General features: G+C 42.4%; 1 protein-coding gene across 2 annotated transcripts in view; it reads right to left on the reverse strand.

The window, feature by feature from the left end:
- The window catches only part of ITGBL1 (integrin subunit beta like 1), a 206,361-nt gene extending 184,614 nt beyond the window's left edge, over positions 1–21,747 (reverse strand). For both annotated transcript variants that reach the window (XM_040991011.1, XM_040991010.1), the window contains exons 1-2: positions 21,644–21,747; positions 20,707–20,924 (exon numbers count right to left, since the gene is read on the reverse strand). In XM_040991011.1, coding sequence (XP_040846945.1) covers positions 20,707–20,924; positions 21,644–21,747 — 322 coding nt within the window. The remainder of the gene's footprint in view (positions 1–20,706; positions 20,925–21,643) is intronic.
- Positions 21,748–22,217: the final 470 nt, after the last annotated feature.

Here is a 22,217-nt window from a genome sequence, read left to right on the forward strand (position 1 = left end):
ATTTTAGTTTTTCAAGTACCAAGCAATCCAGAGGCAAGAAAGGCCATGAGGGAGAACTGAGCAGAAAAGGTGACAGCACAGGTCCACACAGTGAATCCCTGTCTCTCGGGAATGCCAGGTCACACGGCCCAGCCTCAGCTTTCTCACCAACTCAACATGAGTTGCTCTAAGAAATCTGAGAAAAAAGCAAGCATCTTTGTGAATCACACAGCATCCTCACAAATTGCAATGACATGGCCAGCTCTGGTGAGCCAGTGGATAGACTGTAAAAACAACCCCATTTGTTCCCATCCCTTTTCTCAAACAATAGCAAAACAACTTCCTAGGTTTAAAAAAAAAAAAAAAAAAAGGTTGAGCATGACCACATAGTAAAGTATTGCTGTGAAGTATATGAATTTCCAAAAAAGATAGCTATGTATTATCGTTCTGGAAAGAAATAGTGTCTATGCAGGTGACTCAGAATGTGTCCTGAATCAGTTTAAAGTCAGGTATAAGTTCAAAAACCACCATGTGAATGAAGGCAAGGCATTGTAGAATTATTATAGAACAAACCGTTACAACTGATCTATATGAGAATCCTCTATCATAATTTGTCTAATCTTTAAAAATACAGAGATATTTATTTATTTATTTGAAAGTCAGACTTACAGGGAGGAGAGAGAACTCCCATCAACAGGCTTACTCCCAAAACGGCCACAACAGCCAGAGCTAAGCCAATCTGAAGCCAGGAACCAAGAGTTACCTCTGGGTCTCCCACATGAGTGCGGGAGCTAAGGACTTGAGCCATCCTCTATTTCCCCAGTCTATAACCAGGGAGCTGGATGGGAAATGGAGCAGCCAGGACACAAGCTAGCACCTATATAGATGCCACTGCCATAGACAGAGGCCTAGCCAACTGTACTATCTAACTAGTATTTAACACAACTTATTCCTTTATTTGAATACATAAAAAGGGAGGGAGGGAGAGAGAATCTTCCTTCCACTGCTTCACTTTCTAAATAGCCAGTGGCTCTGGGTCTCTCACAGGTTTTGGGGGCTTCTGCTGCTTTTCCCAGGCATTTAGCAGGGAGACAGATCAGAAGTGAAACAGCTAGGGCAGGAACCAGCACTCACACGGGATGCCGACCTCATAGACAGAAGCTTCATCTGCTATACTACAATGTCAACATCAAAATGTGTCTCATGTTAAAATCCCTTTAAATGTAACATACGAATAAGACATCACAATTTGTATATATTAAACATGATCAGAATGAGGAATCATAGAACGTGTGCTGAACCAACTTTATGACTAGGTTTTGCAGGAATGGCAGTGGAGAGATAGTCAAAGAAGGTGCTAGAAGCCCTGATAAACTGCAACAGCCCACAACCTCGTGGAAGGCAATATGAGAACATTCATCAACTACTTTTTTTTTAAAATAAAGATTTACTTTTATTGGAAAGTCAGATATACAGAGAGGAGGAGAGACAGTGAGAAAGATCTTCGGTCCGATGATTCACTCCCCAAGTGAGCTGCGCCGATCCGAAGCCGGGAACCGGGAGCCTCCTCCGGGTCTCCCACGTGGGTGCAGGGTCCCAAGGCTTTGAGCCATCCTCAACTGCTTTCCCAGGCCACAAGCAGGGAGCTGGATGGGAAGTGGAGCAGCCAGGATTAGAACTGGCACCCATATGGGATCCCAGCGCATTCAAGGCGAGGACTTTAACCACTAGGCCACACTGCCGGGCCCTCATCAACTACTTTTTACCAGAGACAAACAGCCAGGCAGAGTTTCATTAAAGACAAAAATAACTCATAGCAATTTACGTACTTGTAGCTTGTAAGTCATAAAGCACTTAGTAATTACATAGAAAAAATTGTTAGAATCTTAAAAATGATACCAATTTTCAGCCTATTAGTCAATCCAGCAGCAAGATTGTTAAGAACACTTACAGTATGCCACTTTGCACTCACTGATGACGGAAGCAATAAGAGAACCAATGAAGTTCTTTACTTCATGTCAGCCTCTGGGTTTTTAACAACCCCAGGAAGTCCCTTCTCATCAAGAGGAGTATTTTTTTCTCAGTGATAAGATCAGTTTTTATTTGGCAGTCAGCCTTTTCCGGTTCCCACCATCACTTCCTGCGGAAGCTCTAATATCACAGATACAAATCCCTTTCTTTCGTTAAGATCCAGCCCAGGAGGTCGGTGTGTGGCAACCTGCAGAGTTGGCATCCCATAGGTGTGCTGGTGTAAGTCCCAGCTGCTGTACTTCTCACCCAGCTCCCTGCTAGTGAGAAAACAATTAAAAATGGACAAGGTGTTTGGGCCCCTACCACCCACATTGAAGATTTGGATGAGGCTCCTGGCTCATGACTTCAACCCAGTCTACCTCCAGATTTTGTGGCCATTTGGGGAAGTAAGGCAGATGACAAAAGATCTCACTTTCTCTCACTCTCTCATTCTGTTTTACAAATATATCAATAGATCTTTAAAAAGAAAACAGACCCAGTTCAAATGTCATGATTTGGGGCTCCACTCTCTCCTCCTCCTCTAAACCTAAATACCTTGATGGCTTCCCCTCCAAGGAAGACTTCCACCTGTGAACTGTGGCCAGACACGGGCTCCACTGCATAAAGAAGCACTAACCAAATGAAGAGAAAAAACAATAAAAAAACAAAAAAAACAATAAATGTTCCCACCATGGCAAGAAAACTCACAAGGCAAAGTCTCAAATAAAAACATTTTGTTTTCCACCTGTTCTAAAAGCTAGCAATCAGCACACCAAGACCTTTAGTCCATCTCTCAGTAGTTACTATTTGTTCACCAATGAGTCAGACAAACTGAATGCTGTGTTATCAGCGTACATCAGTATCACTGTGCCCTTCAATATCAGCGAGTTCATCAGCAGCAAGACATTTGGATATTTTTCTGCTAGTATGAGAAGTTTCCCAACACCCTTCCTTAGCAATAGAGCTTACCACATTTAACTCAAACGCTCGCTGCCTTAACAGTGTGACATTCCCACTTTATAGGAAAATACTTTTTCTGTTGTAGACCATGATATTGATTTGCACTCCCAAAGAAATTTGATGGTACATTATCATTTCGTTTAAATGTCATGCAGTTTGTCATTCTCCTTGACAGGCCACCTTCCATTATCAACCTTCATAAGGACATTATCATGATCCCCACTTTTCCAATAAGAAGCAGATGCAGAATAGGTGAAATACACCATTTAGCGTTGCAAGTATAATGCAAACTAGACGGTATTCTTTCTATCCAGTATTTTTCTACTCGTGTATCTGATAAAACCAGCTATGTCAACCTATCTTTCCAGATCACAAACCAGGGTACTGAAGGAGAACCAAAATATATTGAGTGCCTCCTACATGTCATGCATTTGTAGACAAAGAAGGATCACATAAAAATATAATGGTTAATAGACTTATGAAAAAAAATGCTCAGGTGCCCTGGCCATGAGGAAAATACAAATGAAAACCACACTGGAGTTCTACCTAACTGCAGTGAGACTGACCTACATTTAAAGCTTTACTGGCAACTCCTACTGGTATGGGGAGAAAGCTACCCTCCTTCACTGCTGGCGGGAGTGTAGGCTAATACAACTGCTACTATGGAAGTCAGTAGGGAGAGTGCTAAGAAAACTGCAAAAACCCTGCCATATGGCCTAACTATCCCTCACCTGGGAATATATCCAAATGAAATGAAGTCTGCATATGAGAAAGGGATCTGTAATCCTATATTCACAGCAGCACAATCTACAATAGCAAAGAGGTCGAAACAGCCCAGATGCCCATCAAAAGAGGAGTGGATAAAGAAACCATGGTACATCCACTCCATGGAATCCTACACAGCCAATAAAAAGGAATGAAATTCTACAATTAGCAAACAAATGGTTCCAACTAGAGAACATTATGCTCAGTGAAATAAGTCAATCGGAAAAGGACAAATATCACAGGTTCACTATGATATAAGGCAACATTCATGCAAAATACAGGATCAACAGCCCTTTCAAATCTGTTTTTGATGCAACTCAAGGGTTTTGATATTTTTGTTTTTATTTGCATTTCTTCAAACTCACTTTTGTCTTATCAATTTCTTCGCTAATAGGTCACACAGTAGCTTCATCTGCCTCAAGAAGGTTTTTTTTTTTAATTTTCTTTTTCATTTCTTCAGCAACACATTGGCCATACAACAGTATATTGTTTAACTTCATATTGTTGTAAATTTTCTCTTTTCCCTCCTGTTGTTGATTTTGTTTTATGTATAAGAACTGTGTGATAGAGACCACTACATCCAGATGTGCATCTTTACTTTCAAATCAAAGATGGACTCCGAATGAAACAGTTAAATCTATCTTGACAATAGGATACTGGACGTTCTACCATTGTCCATACCTACAATGTCAGGATACACTCAAACAAAAGAATGATGGACTTACGACTACTTATGAAGGACTATGCTATTATAATGATATGGGGGAAATCAGTGCACAGGAGGGAGTTTTGGAATTTGGTAAGGGAAATCCCAAAGTCCATGGAACTGTATCATAAAATAAAAAATAAAATAAACTATGTTATCGAGTGATATATGTGTGTGTGTGTATTGAAGTGACTAGTTTTGTCTTGCAACACATTTTGAAGCAGAGTAGCAGTAATATAACCACTCATTTCAGACTTGATACACAGAGTTTACATAGAACAAGTCAAATTGCGCATTTACAGCTACTAGTGTTAAAGAATTTGTTTCACAGAAAGATAAAATAATGACACTTTCCTCTGCCGCACATGGTCTCCTGTAAGTCATCAGGCGACTCCACATGGAGTGCTTCAGTAAGCTGCAGACAGAATGCCTTCCTCATATACTGCGTATCTAAAGAAACAGCCACAAAGAGGAAAAGAATGTGACTCACCTTGAGAACCAAGCACCTAATGTTGACATAGTTTTCAAATCTCTAATCTCAGTGACCACTTGTAAAATAAGATCTGTGAAAAAGATATACCATTGTCACCACTTTCAGAAAACACAGATGTCACCCTAAGGCGTAGCAGGGTCCTCCTGGTGGGTGTGCAGGGCCAGTTGTACACTGCCTGGGTACAGTGGATGTACTGAGTGTGATACTTGGAAATTGTAGCAGAGTGCCAGGACGTCCTGTACCTGCCTGATGTAGCATACAAGGTGTGTACCGTAAGAATAGCACTTCCTATCAAAAGCATGTCATGCATCAGTTTACTCGGAGAAGCAGCAGCTCTGGCAGGGTAATAAGACAGTTACATATTGGATGAGGTCTGCCTGGTTACACAGCCTGTGACCAGAATGCTTGTCCAGCCTAATTCTCTAAACCGTTCCAGCTTCACGCCCTTCAAAACAATAGACAGGAGAAACATATACTAGGCATGGATCTTGAGTCTGCTTACAAGTAAAAGGTTCTACAATGCCATCCCAAGTGTCTGTGGCAAGCTAACAATTCTACCCTTTTTTAAATCCCATGAAAAAGCTGGCAGTTTACGCTAGAAAGATCCTGTCTTCAACACCAAGAGTAGTTTTCTGGGTAGTGATGCTTCTGTAGGCCTCTAACACAGTCTTAATAAGAAGGCTGACAATATGGCAAGCTTGGTTTTATCTTAGGTCGTGGGACAAGGACACTTTGTTATCAACAGTTGCAGTATAATTTCCTGTGTTCCTCAAATGTCTCCCAGCAACTGACCTAATATGACTCAAAATTAGCGGAGCAATCAGACAGGATCGCAACACGTGCCTCGGAGCCATAACCACAGTTTTCTCTCATGTTCTCTGATAATATGATAAACCTGGAATGTTTATCTCCTAAAGAAATGCTAATAAAAAATAGCACAGGTTAGCAAAATTACCAGAAGCAATAATGTAAGTGAAAGGCTGATTATGAAGGAGTATTATAAAGAGAATTTTACTATTGTAAAAATAATGACCTTAAGAATGTATTTGGAAAACTTGTTACATAATTTTTTGTAATTTTTTTGCTCATCTAACTGATGCAGTTTAGAAAGCATTAAACAAAAAGCTGTGGTGGGTGTCTGGTGCAGCTGCAAAGATGTTGCTTTGGGCCCGGGGCCCCTCAGTTGGGGTGTCTGGTTCAAGTCCAGACTCTGGTTCCAATGCCAGCTTGCTGTCAGCACACTTCTTAGGTGGCAGCAGCTGATGGCTCTCTGCCAGCCACACAACAGACTCAAATTGAGTTCACAGCTTCAGAACACTGGGAGTGTGTCAGTGGCTATATAGTCTTTCTCTAGTTCTGATTCTCTGCGTCTCAATAAAATAAACAAAAAAAAAATCAAAAGTTGATATCTAATGTCTGTAGATAGTTAAATTATTGTGTCTATTTAAAGCAAGCAAAATGTAGACTGCTGGGTGTGTGCCAATGTCCCTTGGTGTGCTAAACAAACATGCATTGACTGAATTAATGAATGGCAATACAGCCACAGAGAATAGCAATTATCATTAATGACTAAAATTAGCATTCTTTATACTAAACATGACATTTAAATAACATCATGAAGGTTACAGCTGCAAGAGGCCTAGATTTTCAGAATACGGAACTCATGCTGGAAATGTGGCTTTTTAACATTTTCCACCCATATTTCCACTATCTCTTGTCATTTTTTGGTTTGACTTGTAGTCACATTCTTTCCCTCCAACCCACTGTTTTAGAGATGTGAATATAAGAAAATTATTTCCTGCAATATGCACTCACTGCATGGTTACCATGCCCAGTTCTTTCCATTCCTCATTTGTGTTCATTCCCCCTGCCCAGCGTCTTCATTCTGCCCAAAGTGCACCTTCCAATATTTCTTCTAAAACAGGGTAGTTGGTGGTCTTTATTTTCAACTATCATAGCCTGAAAAGTCCTTGTTTCCCATTGGTTTCTGAGATATATTTTGTTTCTAGGTTTACATTTTTCCCCTCAGAATTTATAGATGTATCAGTGCCTCTCATTCTCACCTTGACTCATCTGTATATGTTCTAGATATTTCCCTTCAGGTTGCTTCTTAAACGTTTTCTCTTTTTAACTCGTTTTGAGAAGGTAGATCATTATGCATCACACCACTTCCTTTTGCATTTTTTGTCTTTTCGTTCATCTTTATTAAGTTTTGGGGATTTGTGTTTATATGATTTGAATCAAATTTGACATATTTTCAGTCATTATTTCTGCAATATTTTATCTTTTTCCTTATTCTTTCATCTACAACACATTTATCAGGTCACCAAAAATTGTCACATAGCTAAATTGTACTTGATTCATCATTTTTGACATTAGATTTTTTTTTTTGTATCATTTGGATAGTTTCTAATGTTATCTTAATTTTTTTTTCTTTTTTATATGGAGCTGTCTTTAATCCCATACAGAATTATTCTTCATTTCTGATGTTGTGGGTATTCAACATGCATAACTGGCAAAGTTCCAAGACAAAAATGGTGATATTTAAGAATTAAAGAAACTGGGTGGTATGGTTGCTCAAAAGGCTAATCACCCATGCCCGCATTCCATGTATATTCTAGTTCCTGTCCCAACCGCTCCACTTCCAGTTCAGTTCTCTGCTTATGGCCTGGGAAAGCCACAGCGAATGCATCAAGGCCTTGTGGGAGACCTGGAAGAAGCTCCTGGCTCCCAGTTTCAAATCAGCTCAGCTCCAGACAATGCAGCTATTTGTGGAGTGAACCAGTAGATGGAACCAGTAGTAGTAGTTCTCTGTTTTCTCTGTATAAAATCTAACTTTCAAATAAAATTAAATACACTTTTAAAAATAGGAGAATAGGTGAGGATGTGAAAAAACAAAAAAACATAAAATTGAGAGCAGATAGAATTTGACCTGAGATGTCTCACTTCTATGCATTTCTGACCTGAGTGTTGACCCTTTAATTATTCGCTTATTTAAGCAGGAACATGGGAAAGGAATCATTACTTAACCACAGAAGGCAGGGGCTTTAACTCTTTCATTTTGAATCATGAGGAGGCACTGGTGCCTCCGGAGTAAGGGAGACAGCACACAGAACTTACAATATTTGAAAACCAGAATGATCCTAACAGCTTATATTTACCAAACCATATCCTTGTCTGCTCCACCCAACCCCACCACAGTTCTTGAGTCAATTCCATTCCATTACCACTTGCCCAGCTAGCATCATTACTCCCTTTTTTTTCGAAGTCCAGCAATGTAATTTAGAATCATTTCACAATTGGTTTTCAATGTAGTTCCATTTTCTCTCCATCTGAAGGCCTTTCTTTTTCCATTTACCCTGTGAACAGTATCCAGGAAGCTTCCATCTGAAAAAGCCAATTGTCTGCTGGCAGTGTCTACCAAGGGTTGTCCACAGTTCTGGGAGCTGTGCCCACTCATCTCTGCTGGATGTTTTCTGATAAAGTTCCTAAGGAGCCCACAAAGTAAGCAGCCAGTGCCCTGATCCCTGGCCTTTAACTGCTGCTGGCTTCCTCCTTCTGGCTAGAAGACAACTCTCCATGCTCGTGCTTAAGGACACATTCATCCTCCAAGCAGAGCTCCGACTCCACGGGCACAGGACTGTGCACGTCTTCAACGCTGCAGTTTGCTATATCATAGGCTTCCTACACGTCTCAAGGACAAGAGCCATAGATTTTAATCTCTATAATCTCTACAGCTAGCAGCACAGCACCTTGTCCATAGTAGTTGATTCGTAAATAGCTGTTGATACAACAAACAACATAATACTTATACATAGCAGCATTATATATGCAACTCATGTGTCTACAATCTACCTACATATATGTGTGTGTGTATATATATATATATATATATATATATATATATATATAGTCTATTTTCAGCATTTCCTGTCTTGAGGACTATGTCTCTTTTATAATAAGGCTAAAACATACATATTTCAGTCACAAATATTTAAATACATGTAGACTCCCAAATGAACTACATGTAAGTTTCAAAATCAAACATTATCAAAAAGCGTAGTCCATAAAGCAATTACAGCTTCTAGTTAGAAAACACTTTCTTTATGAAGCTGAAGACTTAAATAATAGTGCTGTCAATTAGTAGCTGGGATGTCAACCAATGATTTTATGAGAGCTAATGCAGTCAAAAAATGCTAACATTTCCCTTTCTTCTTACGTAACTTGAGTTCTATTACTATTGACTCTTTGAGATTTAATTATTGTTTACAGGCCTTGTCCACACTCTTGAGGATGAGTGGTTTTCTACATCTTGATAAAGTACTTATTGCATTGGGATTTAAGCATGTGATTATAAAGAAAATTAAAATTATGTAAAAATTAAAAGAAGGAACAAGGGAGAAGCTCAGCTAAGGTTGGAAGTATAGTTTTGCACTTAAAACTGTAGATTTAAAATTTGTCTCCTTTATATAAGCAAAGCACTAATTTTAAAAAATAAAATTATCATCTATAGAAAAGAAAAACAAGACTCTGAATAATGCTAAATATGTTGACCAGTCCAATATTTTTTTAAGTTCTCAGAAGAAATTCTAAAAACATGGCTTATTCATAGAACTAAACACATTATGCCAGATAAAATTATTTTTAGGGTAGAGAGATTTGAAAACTAAAAAGAGTACTTTAATAAAACAGACCAATGTCTGACCGAAGGAGCATTTGGAAACAGGCGAGCACTGAACCTTCCACTGGACACGGGCAGGGCTGGGTTTTCTCTGACCCTGCAGTGTGTCTCTTCATACCAAGACTGCTGGAAGGCACCAGGAATAACAAAACAAGCATATTTAAGCGCCATGTTATTTAATTTATGGGATATTACTAAGATTACATTTGGGGAATTAACTTTTATAAGATCGTTGTGATCTCCTTCATAGATACTCTTCTGAAGATATTTATGCTTTCGTAAAACTATTTCTAGTCCCCTCATAAAAATTCTGAAAATGTCAACATAGTTCACTTTGTAATTAAGATGACACACTTAAAATAGAAATGAAACATGTTTACTTCCAGATTCACTTTAAATATCACTGAGAAATCTACAATTTCACCCATGAAATAATTTCCGCCAATACTCCCATGGCTAATGGGGTTGTTTGTTGCCAGTTTTTCTCTCCACCCTGCCAGACCACCATGCACAGCACAAGCGTCTGGTGCTGCGACTTCCTTGCCCAACAACATGCATCAGGCTGCAGGTTCTGAGGCAAAGCTTAAAGGACGACGCAGATTTCCTCTTGCCCCAGTGCTCCCATGATCTGCCATGAAAAAAGCAAAGCCTGAAAGAGCCCAAGAACCATGTGCAGCCAACCTGCACTTAGTCTGCAGTCTGTGGTCCCAGCTGACTTACACTCGAGTGAAAAATGGGATTTGTTTTGCTTTTTTTCAAAGACACTGATGTATGGGGTGGTTTGCCAAGTAGCATTTTTGTACTGATGACAAACCACTGGGAGAGAATTTTAGGGAAAATGAGATACCATTCCTTTTGTAAAGGCTGTATAATTGGAGTGATATGGAAAATGATGGCTAGTAACCAAGATAACAGGGTAACAATAGTAACTGCCATTGGTCACTTACAATAGCCAAGGGTTTTTCTAAATACTGAAACTCACAATACTAAGCTAAGGATACTGAGGCCCACTTAAATCAACTCCTGTCAATCCACAGTTCACCAGGAACAGAAAAGCTAATTTGGGATGCAGCCAATCTCTTCACCATCCTGCCTTGTGCATTTTCACAAAGACAAGCTTTAGTTACCCTGGACTAATACTGCAGAGAGGGGGTTAATCTCGCTTCGGCATCCGTCCCTTGGTGGCACTCTGCCAAACAAAGCAGCTTAGTAAGAGACTGGTGGCATAGTTTTGATATCAGACACATCTCATCTAACCTATTTCATTTAATCCTCTCCAGAATCATTTGTCTATTTTTAAGTGGCAAGATGACTTTCCCTATTACGAGATTATTGTGAGAATTTAGCACCATACAATAAGCATATTGTAAATTGTAAATATCCATTGTACTATCACTGCCTGATTTCCAACCTGAAGCTTACAGGATACCCTATTGTAACTAGACCTTTATACTGCACTCCACATAGTGTTGATCTTCTAGAAAAACAATTTGCTCTCTAGACTATTTCTAGTCTCCAAATCCCCTCCCAGCTGTCATTCACCAGTTGTTTGAGCTGCTGGTCCTCTTGCTGTATTGCCCCACTGATTTCTCCTGCTCATTTTGATGACCACAGTCACTTGGGGTGAATTTTCACAAGCATAGATACATTATTTTACTTCTCTTTAATACGTTGTGTGCAGATATCTGGAGAATTAAGAGCAAATATCAAATCTATAGAATTGTGGTGCTTATATTATAATGTTATGCAGATGCTGAATATTCATTACACACAGTTTTCGCTGAGCATCCATGAAGAATTGGTTAAAAAAAACCCCACTGATATTAACATCCCTGGAAGGCCCTACTTCTGAAATAAACGAGCAGAGGAATTGCTTGTTTCCTATGCACAACTGTTCATAAGTCACCTCTGGACCACTTATGTGAATGATAGATCTATTTCATCCCTTCAGAAACAATGAAAATTCTTCACAGGCTCAATAGAGAGATGCTTTTTCCAGTGTTTTCCATAATTGAACTTGTGGATACGGAATCCAAAGATCAGGGAGTGCCAACTAAATGATTCTTTAAAAATCCTCAAGGAAAGTAAGCTGGAAGTAACAGGATTTTTCTCTTGGAGGTCAAGTAATGAAAGAAAATTGTTCAGCTCCTTTGTTGAACATGCAGTCACAGAATTCCATGGCTGCTTGCTGCACGCCAACAAATCAAGGGGGGTGTCACAAGATTGCCTTATCCTTCTCAACACATTCTTTAGAGATGGTTAATAAGTGTTTGTTGGAGGGTTTTTTTTTCATTCCAATTCCCCAGGGTTTGCCAGAACAGTTCGCCTCTGTATTTCCACCCTTTCCATACCTCCCAGTTAGCTTTCCCATGGGAGATTATTAAATTCTATAAATCATTGCATTGTCATTAATAAGTCTTGAAATTCTGTATTTTGTTTATCGGTAAAGATATGTGACACAGAAAGAAAAGAAATTTCAGCACTCATAAGCACTGATGGGTGATGCATATAGAAGTTCCCAAGAGCCACCATAGCCCAGAAGCGGACACAAAGTAAACCCACAATAACTAAATCAAAATAACTCTATTCTATTGATATTCCTATTCTTCACTTTTCTCTTATGTCACATTGGTTTCATCTCCAAAAGGCTGTACCTAGATGAATATCCAGAGTTGCATGCAGCTGAATTTCTGTACTTCATTCTATAAAAACTTTAGTAAGTGTCAAAGAGAATTTCTAATGGGATTTGTTCTTAATAATCAAAATAAACAATATACAAATTAAGATCAGCCAATGTCCGTGAAAATAATAAACATGTAGATTCAACTCTCCTACATTTTCGTTGACTTTTTGTTGACCCTTTACAGACCATGAAGGACGATCCCACGTGTGGATTCTGCAGTAGCCTTCCTGCTTGGTGAATCGCTGATGTTGACTGGACTCACCCTAAGATATTAACTGCAGTTGAGCAAATGCTTTTTCTTGGGATAACAAATAATTTTGTCACAGGGATTCATTCCTATTACCACGACTTATTTTGGCTGAATGCACAAAGGCATGCTTTGTCCAGGACACAGTACACTCTGTGTGTGCATTCTCTGACACAAAGATGAGAATCAACACATTTGCTCCAGAAAAAAATAACAGAAATTATATTCTTTCTTAAAAATATATTTATGTATTTTTATTGTATACAGAGGAGGAGAGACAAAGAGGAAGATCTTCTGTCTGATGATTTACTCCCCAAGTACAACAGCCAGAGCTGAGCTGATCTGAAGCCAGGAATCAGGAGCTTCCTCCAGGTCTTCCACATGGGTGCAGGGTCCCAAGGCCTTGGGCCATCCTCTAATGCTTTCCCAGGCCACAAGGAGGGAGCTGGATGGCAAATGGGACCACCGGGATTAGAATCGACACTCTATGGGATCCTGGCACATGCAAAGTGAGGACTTTAGCTGCCAGGTTATCATGCCAGGCCTGAAAATTATATTCTTAAAAATAAAAATGAGATCCTAGGCCCAGCATGGTAGCCTATCGGCTTAAGCCCTCACTTTGTAAACACCAGGATCCCACATGGCCTCTGATTCTAATCCTGGGAGCCCCACTTCCCACCCAGCTCCCTGCTTGTGACCTGGGAAACGAATGCAGGACAGCCCGAAGCCTTGGGACCATGCATTGAAGAGAGAGACCTGAACAAGCTCTTGGCTCCTGGGCTCAGATTGGCTCAGCACCAACCATTCCAGCCATCTGGGGAGTGAATCAACAGATGGAAGATCTTCCTCTCTCTCTCCTCCTTTCGGAATAAAAAAAAAAATCTTTAAAAATGAGATCCTTTAAAATCATGTTTTCATTCAAGTACTCCAAAATTCATGAATCATTTTGCACAATGATGCATTTTCAGGACAAGTTGATTATTGTGCCTGAAAAGGAGCCACATATTGATTTTGCTATGTCTGAAAGAGAAATTTCTTCTTGTGGTTATGTAGTATTGTAGCATGATAGTTGGAGAATAATTATTTTGACTACCTCTTAAAAGTTACTATGGAAATCAAATGAATTAATATTATGAAAATACTTCCCAGTGAAGCATACTCAAATATAAGGATATATTTTCCCATTATCCTTTTGTATGACTAACACAGCATTCATTTCCAGACTCAGCTCTATCCAGCAGGCACTAGCAGGAAGCCTATCGAATCCATCAAATTCTGTCTTGAAACAAATGAATTATTTCATGTCAAAGCTGCCTTTGGAGCTTACATAACTAATGGTGTTGACCAAGAAAGAGGGGGAAAAAAAAAGCACTAGTCTGGAACTTGTCTTTTGTATTTTAGAGAGGCAAATGTTTAAATGGCCGAGTCATTTTGTTTAGAGAAATAACTAGTTCTGTCTAACTATTTTGCACAGCAGAAAATGATAGCTTTGAAAGAGCAGTAACAGTCAATTAGGAAATGCATTTACTAATTTACTATGCCTTAACGTTCTATTTTGGCTCCTGACTCTTCCCCCCATGGACTCAGCCACAGATGTAGTGAATGCCAGCCCTCATGAAAAGTTTCTAAGTAATCCTCAAACTTGTTGACCTCCTTTCTCAACATTCTTTTAGCCTGACTTTTACTAGGATGTTTCCAAATATTACAGCACTCTATTCACGTGAGTGAGCTGCTCACTTGGGATAATTGGTGTTGGAGCCAGCGGCTGTGCACAGACAATTACCTTGATGGGGCTCTTGGCAGGGGAACTTACTCTACCACGGAAGCTAAGACCAAATGCGACAAGGCCAGCCAGCACCCTGCGCGTGCCCTTATTTTTCCTTTCCTTTTACAAAACCATCATTCATCCACCCAACCCAAAAGAAGATGATGTAGAATAAACAGAAGAATGAGTTCTATTATAAAAATATGGTTTCTTATTTTCCAGGAAATGTGATTCTTGAAAAGACAAAGCACTCTTTTTCCAAAGAAAATGAGATTTCGGCCCTTCGTGCAGCCCTCAATCTTGATCAATTGAAGAGCTAATGAGAAATGGCTGGAGGAAAAGGCACCTGTATCGCAGCCCAAACACAACCTTGTCAATGTCCTCGGACCTTGGGTCCCAGCAGGACCAGCCTTCTTCACGCTCTCATTCAGGACTCTCACCTTTGAAACCTTGACCAGGCTGACGAGGGACAACAGTCTCAGGGCACACACAGTCCCAGACAGGCAGCTTCCCTACATCGAGGTCAACAGTGCATGAGGAGACTTCTGGGAACACTTCTGTGTGGCTGGGGACCCAATCCAGGCTAGCAGAGTTGTTAGCATGCATGTAGGAGAGCCAGTGTGTTGGAGGGCTGTGTGCATGGATGTATCTCACCATGAGTATTACGTACATGTGTAGCTTCACAATGCAATGTGAAACACCAAACTCAAAACACACACCAATAACAGAAACCTGAAAATCATCAGCATGTTCACTCCTGGGCAAATAGGTAGCAACACCATAGAACATTACAGATATCCACAGCATAGAACATCATGGAGGAGTACCTCTTACAACTCTTTTTCATGTGTACTGTTAAGCTAGAATGAAGGCCATGATGCATTCTTAACAAAAAGAGAGAAAAGACATATGTGCTCTTATTTGTCTGCATTTTTAACATACACATATTTGCATAAACAAGAGAAATGTGCAGCATAATCGCTAAACTAATACACATGAACTGTCAGGCTATCATTTATAATAAAACCATGACTCAGGCATCCTATTAGATACTTCACATATATTTTCTTCCTTAAATATTACAATAATCCTACTCCAGAATTTAAGTAGTTCCCATTTCAGAGACATGCAAACTGAGTCTTGGAAAATACATGCAAAGTGAAGAAGTACACAGAGCAGGCAAATAGGCTTGGAACTCTGTCTTGTGAGTTCAAACTCTTGACCACCACATATATCCCATTTCTTGCCCTATATTTCCACACTTGAACTTGTTGAATAAAGCCATTGCTTCAGATAAGCTTAGATTTAGCCATCAAAACCAGAAAATTGCAAAATGCTAGGGGCTTACCCAAGGTCAAAGTTTCTTATTCTTATATGTAAAAGCTACTCAGACACAGGCAGGCAGTCCAAAACTGGTGTGGTAAACCCACAGTATCTCCTAGCCACATTCCTGTCTTCTAATCAAGCCATGCTCCCTGGCAGCCAGACAAAATGAATGTAACCAAAACTGATGAATCAATAAAGGAATGCTACCAAAGAGGCTGTGTGCAGTGGGTGAAGTAGTTGAAGGAATTGTTGGATTGTTTGCCCACCCTGCAGAAGCTGTGAAGCTGTTGCTGACAGCACACAAAAGGGCAATGTAGAGAGCAGGGCCTGTCCAACCAACACACTCATTTACTGGATAAGAGGATTGAAGGGAAGAAAACGCCTGGCTCTGACTTGGCATAGAGAGACAGGCGGACGGGAGAGGGCAGGTGGAGGAGCTGTCAAACCAAGACAGCAGGAGTAGACAAGTAAGAAAGAAAGAGGAAGCAGAAAATGGAAAATGAGAAAAGTAAAATAACAAAGTAAAAACATGGGGGAGGGCTCTCCACAATTGTGACCTGGAAGGAAACCAGTCAACAAGCCAAGAAAAAGGAGGAGGAAACAGCAGATCAGTCTTCAGAAGAGTCTGGAAGGAGCCAGAAGGCCCTGTGTCCATGAAGAGTGACATCTAATCTCCCTCTGATTCCCTTGGCCGTGGACAGGTCAGAAATAGCTCCAAGAAAAATACAGCTACTAATATTTGTATAATCGAATATTTTTATGTATTTCAGTCATATTGATACTGCATATATATGTACATATATATATCAGTCTTTATAGACTGTTTCATGTAATATTGGAACAAATATATAATTTTATGTTTCTTTTAAATACTGGTACGTAAATGGGTAAGTCATGCTGGTTATCAAACATTACGCAAGATTCCTCAGATCCCTAAGGATACCACTGCAGGAAACACGGCACTAAGTTTCAGAGAAGTCAAGTGACTGGCTCAAGGCCAGCAATGCAAGGATAGATCAAAATGTCCATGAAAAAAATGAAATCAAAATAAAAGTGTGCCTACGCCCCAAATCATGCATATGTTTTTATAACATGCATTTCAACAAATCTTCTAAAGAAGTTGTTTATAAGCAAATTAACCCAAGTTACCAACAGTTCAAAGATTTTGTCCAGGCCATTGGTCCTCAGCCTGTTCAAGTCCAGCACCCCATCATGCTAGCAGCAATGCATTTTACAGCAGTTCCACACAGAGCAGGTCTGCTGTTCAGGTAGGACTTCAAGTTCTCCCTCCTCACTTTTTCTTTCCATCAATTCTGTGATATTCCCAGTCTCTCAGGTGTACAAATTAACATAAATTTCAATGCATCCTTTTACTCTTCCTTTAAAGCATATTCTCTCTCCTTTGAATCAGTTTCAGAAATCTATCCTAATCCTGTTCTTATTATCACTCCCAACCCCAAGCCTGTATCTAGACATTATGATCTCAGCTGAGGTCTTCACCATCCAGTCTACTAAAACTGTCATGGCCCAGGGTAAAACACTGTTCTTCATGAATCAGAGCACCAACCATCACTCCTGTGTTCAAAATGCCTAGTAGCTCCCATATGCTACTCAATGAGTAAGTGTTTTTGTTCAAGTTCAAAGTCTTCTACAACTCTCACCATATCTGATACTACTTCCCTTCATAGCACTCAGATACAATTAAGCTAACCTTCACGTCTCTCACTGTATCCTAAACACACTCACATGTTTTTCTGTCTACAATCCTCAGGCAGTTTAAAGCCTGGGAAATCACTTGGTCTGGTCTTGCCAAGGGAACCACAGGTGGTACTCAAGATTCACAAAAATCAATAGCAGGTGAATTTTTAAAGCAAACATTTTGTGTGGCCCTAGAAAAATACTAGAAATAGCCAAAAGGCCTCCAGCATAAAATAGATTCCCTGAAAACGTGAGCTTCTCTTCATTCAGAATTATAACGTCTCATCTTTAGGATTAGGACCACCTTGTACTTAAAGACTTACGTCAAAAGTTCTCTCTTCTTCAAGAACCTTTAATCATAATAGTTAATCTCTGCCTCAATGGAATCATCAGGAACATGTGCAGAGCTTATACCCCGTAGTGACTTATATACAAGTGTTTTGGCCTCTGGATTTTACTGCTGAGCTGCCACACACACACATCATATTCCACACACATTTGCTAAATTGAATCCAATTAGCTCTTCCTGGTGACTAAATCTAGAATTATTTTAAATGACATATTTCCAAAGAAGTTTTTAAAAGACTTTAAGACAGCAATATTTTATTGAAGTACAATTATAGCTGTTACCCAGGGAAGCCTTGGGGAAACAATCAAACGAAAGCTTGTTTTCAGACACATTTCAATGATTTTCTCCCTTGCTGGGCAACCCATCACTCCCAGGAGCAGTGATCGTGGCCAGGCCTCTATGTCACACAAGTTCCAGCAAGACTCAAGTGCCATGAACAAGTGACCACCGGAAGACACAGACTTCAGATGACACGAACATGATCCCTTTCAACCAGCTCACAGCACTGCTTATGATTCACAGCATGAGACTCCCCAGTGGCCTCCGCTGCAGAGGGCATGGCGTGTCTAGTGCAGCTGCTCTGAGAACGGGGCCAGAATAGTTATCCTTGCTTGACCTTTAGGTCTTACAGTCAATAACAGGTCTGGACCACGTGAAGAGAGCTAAACTGACCCCACAGCACGGAACACTCAACACACAGCCAGATAGTCCAACCAGCCAGCCACTCACCCACTCATCCATCCCAGCCTATCTTTTGTGTAGCACCACCATATGATGTTATATACCTACACATTAATATATATCGCTCATTTACTTTCTGTCAGATAGTATTTTATTTATTTTCATGTGTTGCCTCTCACAATAATTTTGTAAGGCAGATTCTGCTGTGCTTCCCATTGTGCAGATCAAAGCTGCCAAAGTGTACATGGCTGTCAAGTGATGGGACTGAGATTTGAACCCTGGAAAAATTGTCCCCAGAACGCATCCTCTTAGCACACGGAGCAGGATTTTACTCCCTTCCCGGAGGGGGTGGAGAGTGTCTCTGCACATTGCTGGTTTTAGAAGGGACTTAGGAGGGCTTACCACAGGGGGAAAAGCCAAGCACACAGAAAAACAGAAAACCCACGACATCCCCAGCACCGAAGCTGCAGCCTACCGATGCGACGGAGAAGAGACGTTTGAGGCACAGCACAGGCTGGCAAGGTGGCCCAGTGTGCTGCACCAGGAATCGCTCTCTTGGCCCGGAAACAGAGCATCACGGAAGCAGATTCTGGGAAAGCAAGTCTCCAGAGGCGTCACTCCACAAGGTGAGGGCAGAAAACGAGTAAACTCGCTCATTCAACCATGCAGTCAAGAGCAACATTCCTCCGTCCTTAGAAAGACGCACATGACCCAAGAAAACTGCGTGTGACTCAGAACTGTGTCGTGGATCAGGAAGGAAAGAATTCAGTGACTAAGACGTTATAAATAAACAACAAATCACTTCTAGGGGAGGAGGGAGAGAATACTGCCCCCTGCCCCTATCCCAGCCGCAAAACACCAGTAGAGAGGGCCCTGGAAATGTGCTCAAAACTCACAAGATGGAAGGAATTTGGCAGAGGCAATAAAAGCCTGCAGTGGGTGAACGTTTGGCACCCTAGCTGATGCGACACCTGGGATGACCGCATTCTCATCCCAGCTGCCTCAGTTTCCAGCTTTCTGCTGACATGCACCCTGGGAGGCAGTAGGGGACGACTCAAGTATATGGTTAGTATCACCGGTGTGGGACACCTGCTGAAGTCTTGTTTCTCTCTTCAGACTGGCCCTGTTGTAGATGTTGCATGCAGCTGAGGAAACGAACCAAATTGAAGTGATCTCTCTCTCTCTGCCTTTGCCTCTGTCCCTGTGCCTTTCTAATTGTTAAGTGAACTCTTAGAAAATAGGAGAAACAAAAGTCTGAGAAATGAGGTAGCCACTGAGTTTGGATGGAATTCGTTCTCAGGGCCACGCTCAAGAGCCCTGCAGCGGGTGGAACTGATCAAGCAAAAATAACAAGCTGTGGGACTCCGTATTTTTCAGATTGAGTTTCAGCCTCCACAGGGCAAACGAGCTGCATAGACACACCTGTGCCCCTCCGAATGCCTTCCGCGACTGTTCTTCCCGCTGCCAAACAGCTTGCATGTTAAGTAGGCTCACTGTGCCCTGCTGGGCCCAGGTGCCAGGCAAAAGCAGTCTTCCCAGATGCACGCTTGCTGTCGCTGTGTGCCAGGCTAAATCCCGTCGGTCTCAGCTCCGTCGAGGGTGAACTCCATTGCTGTTTTTTTCCCAGAGACCTGCCAAGCCCTGGCTGGAATGCACTGTGCTGTCCTTTCCCAGCGCGAGCCTCCCCCTCATCCTCCACACACACTGGCCCAAGTCAACCACCCAGGCGGGACTGGCAGAGAGATGCTCTCACCGCAACACACGCCTTGACCCTGTTTAATATCAGGAGCCCAATCACCCCTTAGAAACAAGGGAAATGAGTGCATTTTCTCCCCCACTCTCCTAAAATCTTCAACTTTTGCTGAGAGGCAGTACTAAAGTGCTCTAAGGCAGCTCAAGAGCAGTGATTTCTCCGTCAGTCGATGCTTATTTTCCCTCCTTGTTAAGATATATGATCTGAGAGCCAATCCAAGTTCAAAGGCACAAGCCACGCCTCTAGAATGGAGGCAAGCCACCCCCACTTCCCCGTGTTCCCTAGATAAAAGAAAATACAGGCTTATGATCTGCAGATATCACCATTGCCATTCTTGCAGGGGGTGGAAGGTGGGGAGGAGGGCAGGCTGTGACACAACTCCATTTGCAAGTTGGGGAATGGAGCCTGTGTTGAACTTCACTGGACACACAGGAGATGGGAGGGTTCAAATATCCTTCCCGTTGGAGTTTGAGCCCTAGGGGTTGTAACTCAGGACGCAGAGCCTCGATCCTCTGCTTCACTCCTGTGAGCTTCACCCCCACCCTGTGGTCTAAATCCCAGGAGGCAAGAGCTGGCGTCTCAGAAGGCAGTCACAGCCCATGCCGCTTACCTGCGCAGATCTGGCCATCGTAGGTCTCGCACACCCAATCGTGGCACTCACACAGGGGCCCAAAGTAGGTGCCCGGCTCCGTCACGTGACAGATGCAGACTCCGCAGTCGCAGCGGCCCCGGCCGTGGCACAGCGGATCTCCCGGGGGCTGCCCAGGCGCGCGGCACCTGCGCTCTGACTCAGCGCGGGACAGCCGACAGGCCACGCCCGACCAGCTTCTGCGACAGAGACCACAGAGCGAGATCACTGAGGGTGGCCACAGGCACTGCCTAGTGGGCTCGGGGCCCGCATCTCCCACCCACCGTCCACCCTTGGAGGAGCCAGATAGCCCCCGAGGCATGAACCTACCGGTCCCAGATTTTGCTTGGGGTTGTGGGTTAGAAGTATGGGTGGGGAGCGCTCCCTGAAGAGGCTGTGTCTTCCAGAGCCAGCAGGTGCCTCCCACCTGAGAAAACCATCCCGACCCAAAGCGCCTAAGAGGTCACCTACCCGCCCAGCTGAGAACAGGACTTCCCTTCCAACTGGACACAGGGGGCGTGGCCCTCCCCGTGGACCACTTGGCATTTTATTTTGCATGCAAATGAATCCAAAGGGTGGCAGGTGGCTGCCTGAGGCCCAGGAGGGCGGTTGCTGTATGTATTTTATTTATGGAACTCAATAAGGAATTGCACAGTATATGACAGCGTGAGACCCAGGGTGCAAACTTGCAAGGAAATGCTCTTTAAGAAAACTATTTCTGGCAAGGAGAAAAAGCCAAAGGTCAGACAGGGATAAAGCCACGTTGCAGCGTCGACGGCAGCAAAGGAAACAGCAACAAGTTGACAACCGCTGATCCCAGGTCCGACTTGGCAAGCTGCCCTCGACTGTTCTGCAGGCGCGAGCCATGGCCACGCGAGTCATGGGCAGGCTCGGAGCGGAGAGGAACAAGCCAACTCACCTCAGAGACGGCGGCGACAAGTTTTGTGGAGCAGCTGCCAGCCGGGTCAAGAGAAGCGAGCATGCCAGCAGCCAGAAGTGCCCGCGGCCGCTGGGCGGACGCATGTTGAACGCTCCCTCGTGGGACACCGGACGGACAGGGACCACCCGCGGATGGCCGGGATGAGGGACCCACGGACGCCCGGCTGGCGGGTGCGGGGCTCCACCGGGAGCTGCAAACGCGTCTAGGAGCCGCCGACTGCTAGGCTTTGGGCAGAGGCACTGCTCTGGGCGGGGTGCTGGTGCCAAACCCCTCCAGAAAAGAGGCTAGGCAGGGAAGTAATTAGAAACAGTTGTACAAGCAGATGGTTTATTTGACATTAAAAAAGAGAGAGACAGAGAAAGAAAGGGGGGAAAAAAGTCCTGTTCACAGATTTCTTCAAGCTCGGGCCTAGGACGTGCTTGACAAGAGAATATTTGGAGCTGGCTGAGGATAAAGGGACCATTAAAATAATCCCCCAAATCTGCCGCAGGGGAAGGAGGGGCCAGGTGCCCCCTCCCACCACGGGCCCAGCCAAGGAGTGGTGAGCGCTCGC

This window comes from Ochotona curzoniae, unplaced genomic scaffold, assembly GCF_017591425.1.
Source record: "Ochotona curzoniae isolate NIBS_2020 unplaced genomic scaffold, NIBS_Ocur_1.0 contig_64, whole genome shotgun sequence".
In the NCBI taxonomy this organism is placed as follows: Eukaryota; Metazoa; Chordata; class Mammalia; order Lagomorpha; family Ochotonidae; genus Ochotona; species Ochotona curzoniae.